The 18,968-nt window shown below is 62.5% G+C and overlaps 1 protein-coding gene across 1 annotated transcript; it reads left to right on the top strand.

Moving 5' to 3' along the window:
* The first annotated feature begins 11,828 nt into the window (after positions 1-11,828).
* COXFA4L2 (cytochrome c oxidase hypoxia associated subunit FA4L2) lies at positions 11,829-18,689 on the top strand. The gene is made up of 4 exons (XM_075445851.1): positions 11,829-11,996; positions 16,018-16,106; positions 18,043-18,103; positions 18,352-18,689. The coding sequence occupies exons 1-4, from the start codon at positions 11,940-11,942 to the stop codon at positions 18,406-18,408; spliced, it is 264 nt and encodes an 87-aa protein (XP_075301966.1). The 5' UTR covers positions 11,829-11,939; the 3' UTR covers positions 18,409-18,689.
* Positions 18,690-18,968: the final 279 nt, after the last annotated feature.

Raw genomic sequence — 18,968 nt, 5'->3', positions numbered from 1 at the left:
GAGCAGCTCCCGGTGGTGGCGCGGGGAAGCAGACACCACCCGTCCCTGGATCCGTTCCCCCGGGGCTTGCTGCCAGCTGACTGGGGAGTTTATGGCCCTCGGCCCCAACCACCCACCAGTCCTGAGCCGCCTGGCTTGGCCCAGGTTAACCTCTGCCAGGCCTTGCTGGCACCACGAAGGGCCGGGGGGTGCAGGGTCTCCTGGCCCTAGAGGCGTCCAGGCGCTGCTGCAGTCTGCTGCTGGGTGGGGGGCATGGGGGCAGGGGCACGGATGCCTGGTCTCCGCACTGGGGGTCCTCCCCCAGTCCTAGCATCTCAAGCACTAGCTGGGAGATGTTCTCCTCCAGCAGAGAGTAATGGAAATCGAGGGGTGAGGGGGCTGGGGACAGGAGGGGGGGGGCTATACACAGCTCCCAGGACTGTTTCCTCCCTGCTCACTCCCGTCCCTAGCTCCTGTCAGACAGCTTTTAAATGCCGAACCATTAAAATTTTCCACCTCATTTACAGCTCCTCATATGGTTAATTTTACTGGGACGATTTATTTATTTGCAGAGTCCTGCGGGGGGGGGGGGGGGCGGATCTGGAAGCTGATTTGCTGCCTCTGAGAAGTAGGGAGGGGAAGGGGGGGGGGAACCACCCAGGGAAAGGGGGAGGGCTCCAGCTAATTTAACAGTTGAAGAGAACAACTTAATTAGAGTCATCTGGAAAATTGGGTAAAACCCCCTTCATCAGCCTCCCAACCCCAGACCCCTTCCCTGCCAGTGCTCATGGACTTCTCTGGCAGCTCAGAGCACAGCACGTGCTTTGGGGTGGGGAGGGAGTGCTGAGGCCCAGCCCAACCAAGCAGATGGCCTTCATTACATGCAGGATCTAATTGGATTGATCAGCAGTTAATAGGAAATTAAGAGGTGAATCCCTCTTCCCAGCTCCACCATGCTGCGTCGTGGCTGCCTAGGTGCTCCTTGCAGCCTCTCCATCTGGGCACAGCCCAGTCCCCTGCTGCCCTCCCCCTTCCCCAGGGAAGTGCGACTGGACGGCAAGTGAGATGTGAGGGGCAGTCAGATGTGGGGTGAGGCATTTGCACCTGGTGGGCAATGGGTTGAGAGTGCCACAGCCTTCCTGCGTGGGGGGAGTGCTGGGTGGCCAGGTCTGCTTCTGTGCAGGAGTGAGAGCTGCTTCCTGCCTGCCCTCCTGGTGTGGGCACGGGGGTGTGTGCTCAGGGGAACACAGACCCTAGAGGCACTGAGGTGTGCACCCACCGGGTGTACAGCTGCTGAGCAGCAGTTTAGGGCTTGGTCTGACTGTGACCCAGCTGTTTGCAGAGAGAGGCTGTGCCTCTGCCAGCATGGGGATGCTCAGCAGCTACGTCCTCTGCAGCTGGTTTATGCAAGGGGTCTGCCACGCGCCCACCCCATAGGGGGAATATATAGGGAATGTCAGAGTGGAGGAGCCACTCTGACCTGCCAGATTAATCACCTCAGTTTCTCTCTGCATCTCGTGAAAGGTCAGGAGTCTTTGCAAGGCCCAGAAATTCATTGAAATACCACCAGTCTTGTGCTAGATCCATATACACCTTCCCAGGAGAGCAGCACTGGCATGGAGGGGATGGGGGCACCTGCCTCCTGTGCATCGCTTCTGGGGTGCACGTGAGGACAGGGAGCCCCAGGGAGTGTGGCAGGAGGTGGAGGCGTCCACGTGCTGCACACCATGGCCTGCCCACCTCTTGTCCCCACAGGTAAGGCCCCCTTACACCCTGCCTGACCCCAGGGTGCTCCTGCCTGTGTGGCTCTGCCTGAATCATCTCCTCTGGCTTGGCAGATGCAGCGCTCAGAGAGTGTTCTCCATCTCGAGGCAGGGAAATAAATGCATTAAACTAAACTAAACCCTCTCCCCTCCCCACCTGCCCCCCCAGCCATAAATCAGCATAAATGCAATTTACATATTCATGGTATTTATCCAATAACTGTCCTGTCCCAGATTAAACGTGCCCCAGGGATCACCAGGGCTCCTTATCTGTGCCAGGGTGCTCCCGGGAAGGAGCAGCTCTGCTTGGTGATTCAAGCAGTGGGGGGCTGTTCTTGTCATCCTCCTCCATCTCTTCCGGCTCCAGGCAGGTCCTGGGAGAGGAGCTTGGAGGGAGAAATCAAGGGCTCGGCAGCAGTTCTGTCCCCCGCCCTGCCCGCCTGTCCAGAGCTCCCTTCCATCCTGCATGAGTGCCCTGCCATCGCTGTCTCCCACCTGGTCCAATGCCTGCGTCCTCGGGGCTGTCTGCGCTCTCTCGTTGTCCCCTTTCCCTCCTTCCCCAGTCTCCCCTCTCTCCTCGTCCCCTTTCCCTCCTTCCCCAGTCTCCCGTTGGCCCCAATGGTGCTGCTGGGGGAGCCCCAGGGTCCCCACACAGCTCCCTGTGCCTTGAGTCTCACCCCATCCCTAAGCAGCAGGGTGAGCAAGGAGAGGGGGCCCGTCCTGCACCAGCACCTTGGGGGGGGGGGGGAGGGGCACATTTACCTTCCCACTTGGCTTGGAGGGAAGGACTGAAGGGGAGCTGGCAAGGTTTGTGGGGTAGGCGTCCCGAGGTCTGTGGTGCCCCCCTCCGCGTGCCCCCACATGGATGTGCATGGAGGGACACACACCCCCCCACCCCCCCCCCCCCCCAGTCTCCCGCTTTGACAGGTCCTTGTCAGCAGTAATGACCAGCTCTGAGTCCAGCTGGGCCCCAGGGCTCAGTGCTGAGCTCGTTAAGGGGGATTTAATGAGGGCAGGAGGCAGGCACTGCCTCTGGCTGTTTGTCACTCTCTCTCTGGCCTCACAGCCTGCCTAGACCCCGAGCTGTGCTGTGTGGTCCCCCACGGCATGGCACAGCATGGTTGCCCTCCATAGCCCCCAGCTCAGCCCCCTGCTTCTCTCTGTCCCCAGGCACAGCCGGGGGGGCTGGGCTTGCAGGTTCTTGACCCGGCACCCACACCGGCTGAGAAGAGCTGATGGGAGCAGCATCCTGCCTCTGAGGCTGTCCCCGCATCCAGGCTGCACCCCTTGGAAACAGGGAACCGCACCCGGGCCCTTTGCATGGCCTTTCACCCCCGCAGGGACCGGCCGAAGGGCTCCTGACCTTCCCCCGCGGTGAGCAGCTCAGGCAGAGGAGGGGGTGGGGGGCAGCTGGGCAGTGCCCCCGCCTGTGCCTGCTCCAGGCTGCCCCAGGGTCTCTGGTGGAGGAGGAATAGGTGCTGCTCAGGCATCCTTGGGGGTGCAGAGGGGTTTGGGGGCCCTTGGGCTGTGGGGTGGGAGTGAGAGGCACCAGGGAAGCCACATTTCAGGGGGCAGCAGAGCTGGGGCAATGGGGGCTGCAGCCAGGGCATGGGGTCATAGTGTAGGGGTGGGGGGGAGGCCTCTCCCAGGGGCAAGACACCTGCAGTGCAGCACACGCATGCCCCAGGCCCCGGGGGCTGCGTGGGGCTGTGTGGGGCAGCGTGGGGCAGCGTGGGGCAGGGCTGGGCCCCGCTGCGGCCGCGCAGTGCTGGGAACGGGGGGCAGGCAGGGCTGCGCACAGGGTGCCAGGGCTGGGGGGCTCAGCCGTGTATTGCAGACAGCAGTGGGGAGAGCTGAAGCGCCCCAGCCCTTCGGGGGGGGGCTGAGCTTTGCGTCTGGGGGTCCCGTTTGCAGTTTGCATCATCTTCGCTCTGAGGCACCTAGGAGTCCTCCTTGGCTCAACAACAAGCTGCGTAAACAGGAGCCTGCGGGCAGCGTTAATTACTTCAATATTTGGCAATCGAGGAGGCACAGGCAGAATCTGAAAGAGCTGGGGCAGCTGTGCTGTCACGCACGCCCCTGCAGAGCAGGGCAGACCCCCAGCATCTGGGGACGGTTGCATCCTGCTCGGTGCTGCTGGCCTCTCCCAGCCAGGCCAGCACTGGGACCATCGCCTGCTGCCCGGCGTACGGCAGCTCAGCCTCCAGACCAGACCTCCATCTGCATTTAAAAGGCTGCCAGTGAAGAGAGGCCCCCAGGGACCCCCGTCACTGCCTGTCACTGCCTGGCTCTGAGCTGTGCAAACCAGCAGCTCCTTGGTCCAGCCCCGGCCCCTGACGGACCCGAGGGCCGTGGTGGTGAGAGCCCCCTCCTCTCCCTGGCACCCGTGTTTGGAGCAAAGCCCCATCAGCTTTGCTCATTACCTCTGTGGCCCAGTAATATCCCACATGGGCACTAATCGGGGGCAGCGATAAGCTCTTGGGGGGGAGGCCGGGGAGAAGCAAACTTGGCTCCAGTGTAGGGGACGACCTGGTGCGAGGCGGGGCAGGGACGTTGGCCAGCACAGGGATGCTGAGCGGGGGCAGAGTGTGGTCAGAGGGACCAGGCGTTTCGGAGCAGTCCCTGCTCCACGTGCTGCCCTTACCCCGGCTCCTGACCTCCAGACTGTGGGGTCTGCTCTCCCAAATCATTAACTGAGGATGAAACACCCCAAAGCCTGGCTGGGGAGTGACGACCGTGCGCAGCGTCTGTCCCCACAGCCCCTGTGATGTGAACTAAATCCATCCTAATTAGAGCTGATTTGCATGGGGAAATGAAAATTAATCTAGCCTGGGTTTATTGGAATTAGTGATTCTAGTTGGGCACATCAGAAAGTGGCAGACATCCGGGCAGGCAGGACGTGGTGTGGCAGAAAGCTATCTGCCTCCTCCTTTCCCTCCCAGGCCCTGCTTCGGGGCCCCTTGCTCAGCACCACTTGCCAGCGCGCCATGGCATGGCAACGCTGTGCAGCTGCGAGGCTGCCGGGGACAAGTGCCCTTCCTGAGTGGCAGGGGGATGTCAGTGTGCCCCACGTCCCCCACCCCATCTCCCAGGTGACCCTAGTTGCAGGATATGGACAACAGCACTTGTCTGACCCAGCTGCCCCATCCCACAGGTGGCTTCTGGGCGTGGTAGGAAGAGAGCAAAGGGCAGGGAAGATGCCAGCTCTGGCATCTCCCAAGTAGGAGATGCCACAAGGCCTCCAGGCCAGCAGGTTGCTGGGGGGGGGGGGGGGGGGGGGGGCCAAGTGTGTCATGTGCACATGCGTGCACCTATATTCACGTGCCTCCATGCACATTTTGCTGTGCCTGTATTTCCAGCCACGTCTCTGTGTGCGTCCCTGTTCTCTGCAGCCTCCCATGCACGTTGCCATGTGTGTGCCCACATGCATATCCCGTGCATGTGGCCCCCATGCAGCCATGCAGGAGCACGTGCATTCTCATTCTGGAGGCAGGGGCTCACCAGGGAACAGGGGCACTGAGGAAAGCCCTGGCTGCGGCCGCTGTGCAGACCTCTGGCCCCGGCTGTCTCCCAGCACCAGTGCTGCCTGGCCCGGAGGAAGCGCCGTGGCTCATTGTTATGGGGTCCGTGGCAATGCAAGTGAGCAGAATTATCATCACAGTCATGAAAAATTAACGAGGATAAAACAGCTGGGCAGAAGCTCTGTCCACCAGGTCTGGGGTGGTGCGGTGTGGGCAGGTTGATGTTGGCTGCAGGAAGGAGGTGGTGCCTGTCACTTCTGCACAGGTCACCCCTCCTTGGTGTGACCCTTCCAGCCCTGAAACCTGGCCGTCCTTCTGGGATCGTGTTTTGACCTCCGGCAGGAGGACCCAGACCTTGGGTGAGCGTGTCCCTGTGCCCCATCACTGCCTCGGGGCGCGTCTGGATGGGGTGACACCCTGCCCCCCCGCTGGCCGTGGAGATTTCAGCCTGGCTGACAGGAGCAAGACCTCCAGCTCCTGTGGCTGCATTTGCAAATCAGCCACGAGCTCAGGGGCTGCTGCCGGTGGCGGTGGCAAAGGCTCCCTGTCCTGTCCACCTGGGGACAGGGGTGCCCAGGGAGGGGTGTGAGCACAGAGCAAACCCTGCCGCAAAGGGATGGGACTGTGCTCTCCCCGCTCCCCCCGTGTCTTCTCTGCCTGGGGGGGGGTGGGGGGGGGTGTGCGTGTGCTTTTCTGTAGAGCTGTTATTGCCCCCCCCCACAGGGCTGTAAACACTCAATTAAGCACGAGCGCCTGGTCCTGCCTTCCCTGTCGCTGCTGGTAATTATGTGGGTTTTTCGGTGTCAGGCACCGCGGGGAAGCGCGATTACAGCTAATTGGAGCGGCTCTCCCCAGCCCAGGCCCTTCTGCAGCTGCTGGAGCTGCCGCGTGACAGCGGCTCCGGCCGCCCCCCCCCCCCTCCCCCAAATCAGTGCCCGCAGGACGCCTGGGTCCTTCCCACCCCCCACCCTCTCCTCCTGCCGCTGCAGGTCTGGGCAAAGAGCCTGCCGGGTGCCTTCCTGCTCCGCTCCACTTCAGGATGGGTTTGGGCCCCCCCTCCCCGAAATTGCAGGGACTTGTTTGGGCTCACCAGTCCCCCCAGTCACCTTGGAAGCTGCAGCAGGGTGGGGTGGTCTTGCCAGAGCCGCCGGCTGGGGCACTCGGGGCTCTGCATCGCGGGTGGGAATCAGCCAGGCCCTGTGCAACGGCGCGGGGCTGCGCATCCCTGGTGGCCGGGGTGCACGGGAGTGGGGACCCAGGGAAGGGGCAGGGTCTGCAAGGGTGAGGGGAGCTGCCCTGCACCGTGGGCCCCGCCAGAGCTGAGCCCTGCTGAGGGGACCCGGGGGCACAAGCACCCGCCGTCGCCTGTCCCGGGGGAGATGCATCAGGAGCGCAGCATCTGCCATTGATTTCTTATTATGGAGTTCAGCAAGAAAAACGAGGCGCTGGGGCTGCGGAGCAGCAGCCGTGATTTGTTGCCTTCTTGACGTGTCCTGGCGGGGAAGGGAATTGATTCGGAGTCTCTGGCATCAGTCAGGGGTCTGGGGGTGGGAGATGGGGAGCTGGAGAGGGGATGGCTGCTAGGGGCTCGACATGAGCCCCCAGGACGCGGGAGACAGGACCTGGACCTGCTCGTGGTGCGGAGGTGGGAAGCCCCCACCCCATGTCTGGAGCCACGGGGCTCGGGCAGGGCGCCCGGGCTCTGGAGTGCCTCGCTGGGAGGCTGGGGTCGAGGTCCCCTGGGGCCGGGCTGGCTCCCTGGACCTCGCGAGTGGGACCGCGGGGCCCACGCTGCGGGGCTGGTCCTCCGCGGCGCGCGGCGGCGGCGGGGTCGGCCCAGCGGCGGGGGACGGCCCGGCCCCGGCCCGCGCCGCGGCCACGAGAGGGCGCCACAGGACTCCCGGAGGCCCCGGGGCGGCCCCACGCGGGACGACGGCCCCGCGGGCACGTGCGCGCGCGCGCGCACGCGTGCGCCTGGCGTGGGGGGGGGCTGCGCTCCCCACGAGCACACACCTTCGCACGCGCTGCCGGCGCGGGGAAGGCGCGTGTCTGTCGGGGGCGGCGGGCTCGGCCCCGCGGCTGCGGCCGGGCAGCGCGCGGCCCCGCAGGGGCGCGTTCCTGCCGCTCCCCGTGCACGCGCCTCAGCCGTGCGTGCACGTGTCAGCCGTGCGTGCATCTCAGCCGTGTGCACGCATGTCTCAGCCGTGTGCACGCGTGTCTCAGCCGTGTGCACGCGTGTATCATCAGCCGTGTGTGCAGGTCAGCCGTGTGCATGCTTCTCTGCCACGTGCATGTGTGTCAGCTGTGTGTGCGTGTCTCAGCCGTGTGTGCGTGTCTCAACCGTGTGTGCGTGTCTCAGCCGTGTGTGCGTGTCTCAGCCGTGCGTTCTGCTCGGCGCAGCTCCATCCCCACCAGTATTCTTGTCACAATGAAGGAAGAGGCTATTATGTTTATTAAATTGTATCAAGGCGGCGTTACAGCAATTGGCAGCTGGTGACCCCAGTTATTTATAAAACAGGCTTTGGAAATCGCAGCTCTGGGCTTGGGCTTTTCTTCAGAGAATTATGGAAAAAAAAAAAAATCAATATTGCGGGACAGGGCCAAGCCGGTAGTTAATTGCGGGGTCAGTTCCAGGAAACGCCTCCTGGTGCTATGGCAGCCATGGAAGAGTTGACCTCCCCTCGCCCCCTGCCTCCCAAAACCCCCAGCCGGGCTTCTGCCCTGCAGCCCAGCACTCCGTGGTCGTGGGGCTGTGGTGGGGGACGCCCCTCCTCTCCCAGTACCCAGCACGCTGCCCGGGCTGGTGGCTCTGGGACCGGAAAGGGCCAAGGGAGAGCGGCGCCTTCCTTGCACTGGGGTGCCTGGCGTCCTGAGCCGACCGACGGGGACAAGGAAGGGCATCACATCGCCCAGCTTCTGCAGCATAACAGGAGGTGGGGGGGGGTCAGAGTCTCAGGGTGTTAGGCCGCTGTCCCTCCCCATCCTGTGGCAGTTGTGGGTCAGAGATGGGCTCTCCTGGAGCTCATCACACAGTGCCCTGTGATTAATGGGGGCAATTAGGATGATAACAGCCCTTTAAATGAAGGTGCCAGTTACAAATGATGTGTGCCCGTGCTGCATGATGGATGGTGTCAGGGCCAGCCCCTGGGTGTTGGTAGGGAGGGGTGCTCAGAGGCCCAGTACGGCCGGGGAGGAGCAAGAAGGGGATTGTGATGACACAGAGATCAGTGCCATCCTGGGGTGGGCATGACGCCACACACTAGCTCGAAGTGAGGGGCTGCAGGATAATCCCAACACTGTGTGCACATGGCGGTCTGTCAGGGAAGGAAGGGCTGTGGTTGCCCCACCGTTATCTGGCTGTGTCAATCATCATGACATGTCACGATAGTGCTGGCATGTGATGTCCTTCATGGAGCTGCTAGTGCTGCCCAGCCGCACCGACCCCTGTGAGGCCACTCATGCCTCCGGTGCGGTGGTGCTGGGAACCAGGCGAGGGGTCCCAGGCAGCAGCCCCTGGATCCAGCCCCTTCTCCTCATGCTGCGCCTTGTCCCACAGCAGAGCTCCGTGGGGCTATGAAATATATCCTGTTAATTCACCATTTAATTATTGGCTGTTTGTTTATTGTTTGTTTGCTTTAGTTGGTATGAATTTTTTATGATGGTTTCCATTGCACCCCGACAAAAGCCATTGAGATTTACAGCTTCAGCATGAGCAGAGCTTTAACAAGAGAGAGGTCCCTGCTAGCAGCAAGGGATGACCCTGTGTCACCATCAGAGGAGGGTCTGGGCCAGCTTTTCCCCTGGCTGGGTGGGGTTGCAACCAGTGAGTGCCAGCTGTGGGGCCAGGGAGGCTGTGGGGAGGCTGTGAACTGTGGGGCAGTGGCCCATGCGGGGGGGGGGAGGGGGGCAAGGAGGCTGGTGGGGTGGCTGGGTGCCAAGGCTGGGAGCCAGACAAAATGGCATGCTCAGGTGTAGGCACGTTCAGCCCCAAGCTGCAGCATCTCCCATTAATGAAGCACTTCATCACCACGGCATTGCAGGGGGGGCACCCAATTCGGAATGATAAATTCCCTGTGACGGCCCTGCGCTCGCTTGCAGCAGCCGTGATTCTCCTTCATCTTGAATAATATTTTTGGAGTGGTTGTAAAATAACCCGCCACAGCAGCTGTGAGTGGAGACACCGAGGCCCAGCAGCTCTCCCCAGCCCCCCTCCCCATTTGTCTTTTCAGATCCCCACGCTGCAGGGGCAGCTCCCCACAGCCCTTGTATGGGGCCAGGGACCGCACCGACGCGTGCGTGTGCACCTACCCATACACGTGTGTGTGTATGTATGCGTGCAAGCATATGGCTGCTTATATAGCCCATGTATATGTCCATCTGTCCATGCACAATGCATATGTGTGTGTGTACACGTATGTGCAGGTGTCCGTGCACCTCAGTGTGTGCAGCTGTGCAGGCGGGGGGGTGAGCACAGAGTTGCTTGGGTGCTCACATACCTGTAACTCTGCACTCACGGACGCGTGTCCACGCGTGTGCGTGCGTCCTGAGGCCAGCTGCTGTATTTCTTTCCTCTCTAGGAGGTATTCGTGGGCTCGTCTTGTTCTTCCCCCAAAGCGCTGACCCAGCAGATCTGCTCGGCGCGGGCAGGGGCAGCCGCGAAGGAGAAGCTCCGGGGGTGCCTGTCTGAGGGTGCTCCTGGGGCGTCCCTCGGGGGGTGGGGGGAGCACGCTGGAGCCCACCGCAGCACTCCGCAGGGCTGAGCCCCTCCGCATGGCTGCTGCCCACTCACGAGGGCTCCCGAGCAGCAGGGCACACGCTGTCATCACCACGGAAGAGGGAAGCGTGGCACAGGACTAAACTGTCTCTTAATTACAGTCATTAACGAGCATGGAGGCAGCGGGGCTCTGGGGCAGGGAGTCCCGCTGCATCTCGAGAAGTCCTGGGCTTGTCTGCAGGGTTAGGAGCCTGCACTGGTCCAGGGTGCAGGGTGCAGGTTGCTCCAAAGCAACTTGGACTTGGCCGGGATGGGACCGGGATGCCCCAGATGCCCTGGGCTCCTCACGCTGCCGGACACCCGCTGAGGACCCCTGCTCAGCGCTTCGGTGACGTGCTCCAGAGGAGCTACGGCACTGCACTTGAGTCCCTCCACTCACGTACGTGTGCACGTGCACACACGCCATGACGGCCTCCCGCACGCCTCTGCCGTGACGCTGCACGTGCCCCCCCATGCTCCCCACTACTGTCCCTGTGCCCCAGCAGCCGTTTAGCAGAGGAACGCAGCGCAGGACACACGCGTGCCTGTGCTGAGGGCAGGATGCACTCTGTCTTGGGGAGTGGCACTTAATCAATCCCATTTCAAAACTCTAATTATATCAACAAAGGCCTCAACACGGTGCTGCTGGCTGCAATTCAGGCCTCGTTTATTTATTTCCACGCACTACAGAGAAGTTTCTACCCTTTGTCCTTTTATACTTTGCTGAAAGAAATGAGGTTAGGATGGAGTGGCACCAAGGGGGCTGCGCTGTGCTGGGCGGAGGGTGCTGCGGTGGGGAGGGAGGCTGGACTGCTGGGGGGGGGGGGTGGCAGCAGCGGGGGTCTGGGCATGTGTGGAAGAGCAGAGACTCCCTGGGGTGCTCCAAAGCAGAACTGCAAAGTGGGGGTCTTACAGGTGAGCAGTGGAAAGAATTGCCAGCGCTCGTGTGCGTGCACGTCCGTGCAGGGGGGTTCCTGTGCGAGTGCCTGCCACCGCGCCAGCCCGTGTGTTGTCTGCCTGTGTGTGCACGCGTGTGTGCGTCTGCATGAGCAAAGACTGGTCTAACGGGGCCGTGAGCCCCCAGTGCAAGGGGCACGTGACCGGGGCCAGCCTGTGCCCAGCCGGTATGTGACACTGCCACCGCCGTGGGTCACCACACCGTGCTCCACCTCCAGCTGCCCCCCAGACATGGGCTGCACTGGCTCTGGCCACTGTCAGAGCATGACCACCTCCCCATGACCAAGGGTCGAGGGGGCCCAGTCCTTGCTCACTTCCAGCCTGCCACTTTCAGCTGCCCTCTCTGTCCATCTCCCCAGTCTTTTGTCAAGAGACAGCGGCTACAAATAGCTGGTTTCCATATGCACAGCAGCATCTGTTACTGCCAGAGAGATTTGCATTGCTAAATGTAAATTGGGTGTTATGTCATTTATCATAAATGGGAGGGTGGAGGGGGTGCTGAGGGGAGGCAGCAAACATTGGCGAAGATGTCATACCAAATCACAGGACTCATCGTTCGCCCTGGCAGGAAGGTGCGGAGCAACCTGTGAAGAATTTGCACGTGGAGGGAAGGGGCTGGCCCCTTGTACAGAGAGAGAAACTGAGGCACAAATGCTGTCTGGAGTGCAGCAGCATGTGGGGACCTCAGGCATCCAAACCCAAAGCTCATCATTAACCCAGTCATCGGGGCTCACTACAGGAGAGGCTGGAAGGAGCAGAGTGCAGCCGGGGCTCAGGACCTGGTCCTCAGCCTCCCTCTCCCTTTCCAGCTTGCAGTGTCCCCGGGCCAGGATCCCCATCCCGTCCCGCCCCGTCCCTCCCAGCCCTGCTGCAGACGCCTCCCTCGCGTCTCCTGCCCAGTCTCCCTCCTCGGACAGCACTCGGGAACCTGCCACATCGCAGCCGGACCTTCCCCACACCCTCGCCATGAAGGGCCCTCTGCTCGGAGGCATGTTCTCCCGCCATGTCAAGCGGCACCCCGGAGTGAGTCACCCCACACCCTCTCCCCTCCTGGGACCCCCTGTTCCTCCCCATTCCTCTGCATCCCTCTGCCCCTCTCCTCCTCCCAGGGACCCCCTGCAGCCCCATCCCTCCGGGCTTGTCCTTGCCCTTCTCTTGCCACATGTCTTGGGGACCCTGTGCTTCCCCACACCCTTCTCACTCCGCTGTTTCCCCCTGCCCTCGTCTGCCCTTTGCACCCTTCACCAGCCTGCTTTTCCCCCACTCCAACCCCCTCCCCAGCCTCTAGGTCCAGCTCCTCTGCCCTTCCCGTGCCTTTCCCAGGCTGTCCCTGCTCGCCAGCTTCCCCTTCACAGTGTCCTCCCGGCTCTCGCAGCATCCCCCAGGTAAGCTGGGTGGTCCCGGTGGTCCCCAGCCCTCCTTTACTGAGGCGAGACCGCGCTGGGCTGACTGACCCAGTCCCTCCATCCGGAGCTGCCGAGGGGCCGGGGCTCCTTTGCTGAGCAGGGCTGGGCGTCGGGCACAGCGGCTCTTACACACATCGTCTTACCCTGCTGGGGTGCAGGGTGCTGCTCCGAGTCCTCTCCCCTTGCTCCGGGGGCATCTTTGGGGGGGGGTGGGAATGGAAATCAAGCCCCCTCCCCTCTCTCTGCGTCCGCTCAAGGTTTGAAGCGCCAGCTCCCATACTTTCAGCTCAGATCTGTCCCTGCCATCCAAATTTCAAGTTGAGGGTTTGGTGTACAAAGATGCTTAAACCCCCATAAACTACAGACCATCTGAGACGCTGGCAGCTGGGCAAGTGTCCCTGCCCTGCCAGGATGGGCCTCTTAATGCCGGGCTGGACCCCCTCCCCTAGCAGGGACCTGGCCCTTGTCAGAGGATCTCCAGCCCCTTCCTCACCTGAGCCCACTGCCCGGTGCCCTCCCTGGGGACCTAGCAGGGGCTGGTGGCCGGGAGAGGGTTAATGAGCTGCGAGCACCGGGCTGAAAGTCACATCAGCTGTTGGCAGTTTGGTCTGGGGGTAGAGCAGCCAGGCTGGAAAGGATGATGAACCATGGCTGAGCCTACAGAGGCTTGGCTTGTCAGCAGGCTTGGGCAGGGGAGAGGAGCCCAGGGCTGGAGCGGGAGGCACCCTGGGGCTGGGGTCTTCCAGGGAAAGATGGGTGCCTGCATGCTGCCAGCACGGAGGGCACAGGCAGCCAGGATGCCTGGGTGCTTTGCCCGTGCTCGGTGGGAGTGGGCGGATGGGCAGCATGGGCCAGGGCTCCTGGGTGTTTCTGTGTGCAGAACCAGGGGGATTTCGGGCTTTGCTGCTCATGCATGCCACAGCTTCCCCAGCTGGCAAACAGAGGACTGTGGGTGACTTGGGGGGCACGGAGAGGCCCCCAAACAGTACGTATACAGGGGGGAGGGTCGGTCCTGGGTGCCCATACATGAAGTGACTGAGATGTGCCCTGCGCTGTTAAGCAGGATTATTGCCAGCAGAGGTTACTGGGGCAATTTTTGACATGTCATCCGACACACGTGATCAGCTGCAGCCTGTGCTGGGCAGCTACATCAGCAATTTCACCTGGCAATAGACTGTCCCACCACCGCCCGCCCGGCCGCCCGCCCTCCCGGTGGTGATTACGCCCCAGGCATTCCAGTGGAGCACCAGGGCAGTGGAGCACAGGAGCTTTGGCAGGACAGGACCCTGCCCGGCACGGTGGTCCCGGGGCCGCATGGTTCAGCGGGCACCTTTTGGGCAGTGGGCAGAGCCTGGCGCTGCATCCCACCGTCCGCTCACCTCCGCGCATGGTCCCGCCGTGGGAGGGGATGCTCATCCACACCTTGACTCAAGGTGCTCATCCCACCCCATCCCAGCACAGGGACCCAGCCTCACCTAGCACCTCTACGCATTTGTTTTCTCCTTCCTGCTGTTTCTGTAGCTGCAGCGGTAGGAGCAGGGCCAGCTCCCCACTCTGGCAGAGCTGGTGCTGGCTTGACGCCGGGTCGCTTGGAAGTGCTGGGCGGTGGCCGGGGCTGCAGCCGGCCTGCGGCGGGGCCTGGCCGTGCCTGGCTGGGCGGCTCAGCCCTGCTGCCAGCAGAGACGGGGTCCCGGGAGCACGGCGGCACCTGCCTTGCTCCCGACAGGTCCCCGCAGTGAGGGTTAAAGAGCAAATCCTGCGTGCACACAAGCAGCGTTGTAACTCTCTGTACGCTTAAGGTCAGACTCTCAATACATCTTGTTTATTTTTGTGCGTGTCTCGGGGGTGGGAGGGGGGTGGGGGTGTCAGGCCCCACTGCCTGCACCTGCACCTCCAGAGCCCCTCGCCCGCTGCATGAGTGGCTCCCCCAGCTCCCCCTACCCTTAATTCTTCCCAGGCATTAATTACCCAGAAGGTGTCAGCAGCAGATGGTGAGACGAACCCGTTGCCCCAAATCTCCTCCAACAGACACCGCAGTTCCCGGCGCTGTGGAGTTCATCTTGATCAGCCGGTGCGGTTGGGCAGTGGCTACTGCCAGCTCCTCTTGGCACCCAGCCACACACGGCGCAAAAGATCATTATCTGCTGATGCCTCCGACCTCCCGAATCGGCGCTTGCATCTGCCAGGAGCTTGATCAGCTGGCGCAAGCGCGGAGCACTGCTTGGCTTCGGCACGGGCACTGCCGAGCAGGAGCTGGGCTGTGCTGGGGGCACTGGGAGAGGATGGGGGGGTCCAGCCAGGGATCAAAGGCTGGGCAGGGAGTGAGTGCCTGGGGAGGGGGACACATCTGACTGCCCGGGTGTCTCCCAACAAGACCCCCCCCTCCCTGTGCAGGTCATCAAGGTGCTTGGCAGAGAACAGAGAGGTTTGGACAGATCCTCTTCTTCATCTTTTAGAGTCGACCCCCCCCCAAGTCTCATCCAAGTGGGGAAACTGAGTCACCGTGCAGTGGGTGGGCGGGTGGGGGTTCGGAGACACTTGCTAAGAGCTCAAGCTGCCAAACAGAGCTACAAATATAACCCAGGTGCTCAGGTGCTGGCAATGCAAACCGCACGGCGTGCACGGCGCGCACGGCTCTGGCAGTGCTGCCGGCCCCCGCTCCCCGCTCTGCGCTAATGGGCACTGCGAGGCAGCAGCCGTGTTTGCCTTCCCAGGGGCACGGGCTGGCGGGAGGTTCATTACGCCCAGACCGTCTTCCCCGGCGCGGCAATCTGGGGGAGGTCGAAGCAGCCTCGTCTCGTCCCCGATTGAGGCCGTGTCCCCCTGGGCACTGGGGCATTGGCAGCGCGGGTGGAGGGGGAGCAGAGATTAGAAGATGACGCTGGTCGCCCTGCAAACGCACGGCGGAAGCCCCTGTGTGCGCGGAGGAGGGCAAAGGGACCTCCTGCTCGCAGGGACGCCCGCTGTGGGACGGGGGCAGCTCCCGGGGGGCCGCCGAGTGCCCCCCCGCACTGCACTGTCACTGCGTCCTGCCCTGGACCCAGGTGCTCAGCCACCACCGTGACGCCCGGCCCCAGCGTGTCCCCGTCCGTCCCCACTGTAGGCGCAGGGGAAGACGAACGGAACTGTCCTCATCTCGTGCTTCATCGGGAGACGGTGCGGGAAGGGTGCAGAGCCCAGGGGGGAGCTGCAAGGGGGGGAGCACCTGCCTGGGGGGGCACCGCGGCTTGGGGCCACATTCTGCCCAGGCTGCTGAGTCCCTCGAGGAGGAATCGTTAGCTGAGGCTCAGCCGCTGACCAGGGGCACCCTGCACGCCAGGAATGGGGCCCCTGGGCCCCCACCCGCAGTCGTGCCAGCCAGCACCGGTGCCGGGCAGCAGCAGGCGGAGGGGAAGTGATTTCTCATTCCAAATCCAATTCCTCTCCAACACGAGCTGATTTTTCTTTCCCTCTTTTAATTCAGTCACTCAAGCTGACAGCTACACTGTGTACCGCAGCCCAGCTACAGGATTGCTCTGCCATATTTCCCCTGTAAATCTCCTGGTGTGTCAGCTCTCCCTTTCACTCTCCAGTCGGCCTGATAAATATTCATTTTATTGGGGTATTTTTCACTTTTTTCTCTCTCTCTCTCTCTGCAGCTCATTCCCCTCATTGGCTTCATCAGTGTTGGCCTGGGCAGTGCTGTCCTGTACTTGCTGAGGCTGGCCCTGTACAGCCCGGATGTCAGGTACGGGTTGGGGTGCCCCTGGACACCCCTTGGGCACTTGCCCCGCGCCCCTGGAGCTGGGGGGGCTGGTGTCCGGGTGTGGCGGGCGGGCGCGGGGGAGCACAAGGCACCAGGACGCACGCTGACATCTTCATGGTGAGCAGTGGGAGTGGGAGGTTAATGAAACCGGGGTGCAGAGGTGCCTGGAGGAGGGTGAGGGGAGCTGGGGCACCATCCGCCCTCTCCTTGCTCAAGGCGGGGGGGGGACAAGGACCCCTTCAACCTGCTGCCCTGGGCACTGCACCAGCTGCTCTGAAACTGGGGGTGGGCAGGAGAGAGACGCAGAGAGGTTACGGGGACTGCAGAGGGAGCAGGGTGGGTGGGTGGATGGATGGATGGACGGATGGATGGATGGATGGATGGATGGATGGATGGATGGATGGACAGATAAAATCAGTATGTCACTGATGGAGACAGGGGAAGACAGTGTAGGGAGGGATCGATTGACAGAGGAATGGGAAACCAGTGGAATGGATGGTTGGAGAAGGAACGGGGAGAGAGAAAGAGGGAGGGATGGACAGACAAAAACAGTGTGCAAGGAAGAACAGAGAGGGAGAGAAGGGAGAGGAAGACAAGGTGTGAGGATGGATTGATGAGGAAGAGAGGGTGGATGGATTGCTGCAGGACAGAAAGGCATGCTGTGGCGCACCAGGCTAGGGTTCTTTTTTCCCTTGTAGCTCAGTGGCCCATGGTCCCCGCAGCCTCATGCTGTCTAATGCCTGTCTAATATTTGTTTGCTCCCGGTAAAACGCTCATTGATTTAATTTGATGCCAGCTGCCCAGGGTACTTAGCTCAGCAATTAGCAGATCCAGGCACCTTGTCTTTGATGGTGGAAGCACAGGATTGTGCGTGTGTGTGTCTGTGTCGGGGAGGGGGGGAATACAACAGCAGCACCACCCCCACAGCACATTAATGCTGTTATACAGCTCCAGGGGTCTGCATTTGCAGCACAGCTCCCCCCCTCCATCCTCCAACAGGCGTGCGTGCACACACATGCACACACGCACGCATCTTCCCAGATGGAAAATTCTGCTCTTGGCCAACACCAGCAGATTGCAGGGGGACGGGAGAGGGGGAGACTTGAGCTGCTGTCTCCAGGGACCCATCCCACAGCTTTGCTGGCCTTCCACAACCCCTCCCGGGACAGGACAGGACGTGTCCTCTTTGAGGAGGCTCCATCCAGTTGCTCTGCCTGCTCATGGGTGCTGCACACGGCTGCTGTGCCCCTGCTTGCTCACAGCAGCCCCGCGCAGCAGGGCAGGAGGCGGCTTCCCCCCCCCCCCCCCCCCAAACAGGGACTGAAGGCTGGGGGCTCATGGCGGGGGGGGGAGGCTTTTGTTAAAGGGGAGGGGGGCAGAGCAGCCAAGGCCAGAAGGCAGCCCCCCCCCCCAGGTAGGGGTGCCCTGCAACAGAGGTGCGTGAGCCCTCCAGCTCCTTGCACGCAGATTTGGGGAGGGGAGTGCTGTCCCCCCCCCGCAGTGCCCGCAGAGCTGCGGGCAGGGGGGGCAGGCAGACGTGCACCCCTGCACGCACAGCCGGTGCAGCAGCTTGCAGGCCAGCGCGGTGCCGGGGCGGCAGCCGGGCTGTGCTTTGCGTGAGTCAGTGCGCGGCCGGGGCACGAGCCCGGGCGGGGACGCTCGCAGAGCAGCCCCGCACAGAGCCCGCCCGGCCCCCGCGCCAGCTCCGCACCCCGCGCAGCAGCCCCAGGCTGCCGCCCGCAGCTGACCCGGGCAGTGCGGCTGTGGGGGGGGGGGGATTATTTCTGCAGAGAGCCAGGGCTGGGGGCACTAGCGAGGGTAAAAGTGGGGGGGGGGGGCTGTGGGATTTGGGCGTGGGAGCGGCCTGTCTCCCCCGCCTCCTCCTGGCAGGGTCTGACGGCCCCATCACTCCTTGCAGCTGGGATCGAAAAAATAACCCCGAACCCTGGAATAAGCTGAGCCCCACGGACCAGTACAAAGTAAGCACTGGGTGAAATGGGGGCCTGGCACTGTGTGGTGGGGGAACGGCCATGTTTAGGGCAAGAAATCGCGTTTTCCTTGGGGAAGAAGAGGTGGCATCAGCCCTGGCGCAGAGGTGTGTGAGCCCTCCAGCTCCTTGCACTCAGATCTGGGGAGGGGAGCGCTGTCCCCCCCTCTGCAGCCAGGGCCAGGCTGCAGTGATGGCTGTGGGGAACACGGCCCCCTCTGAGATCACTCCCTTCTCCAGTTCCTGGCAGTTTCCACTGACTACAAGAGCCTCAAGAAGGACCGTCCCAGCTTCTGAGCTGCCCGGGGGATGCTCTGCTGTGCTGGGGCACGGAACAGTATGCCCACACCCCGGCAGCACTGCTGGGGCCCCCCCCAGCCCGCCTGGCTCTCCCCTGCCCCACAGCTCTGCAGCAGGTCACCACGCACCAGCTTGCTTCCTCAGCACCCCCAAACTGTGAGGCTGCACCCCCTGCAATAAACTACATCGCTGCAGGAGCAACGCGACCACTGTCGCCGGCCACCTCCCCCCCCCGCCTGGCACACTGCTTGCCCCCATGTCTCGCCTACGTTAAACTCGTTGGACAGTAATAAATTATTGGAAGGGGCAGCAAAATGGATTACGAATGCTGTTTCCCATGCCCATAAACATAGGAGACATCCAACCCCACCCGGTGAAGGCTAGGGTGGGGGCTCACATCCCACTGGAAACAGCGGGTTATGGCCCCCAGGCGCTGCATTTCCGCTCTCCCACGCTCCAGGGCCCCAGCAGCTGCCCAGGGACCACCCCGGTCCCAACCCAGCCCCTCCGGAGAGGAAATGAGCCGGGAGGGTTGGAAGGGCTCACACACATGTGCA

This window comes from Opisthocomus hoazin, chromosome 32 (genome assembly GCF_030867145.1).
Source record: "Opisthocomus hoazin isolate bOpiHoa1 chromosome 32, bOpiHoa1.hap1, whole genome shotgun sequence".
Lineage (NCBI taxonomy): Eukaryota > Metazoa > Chordata > Aves > Opisthocomiformes > Opisthocomidae > Opisthocomus > Opisthocomus hoazin.
This window is presented reverse-complemented; position numbering and strand designations above follow the sequence as displayed.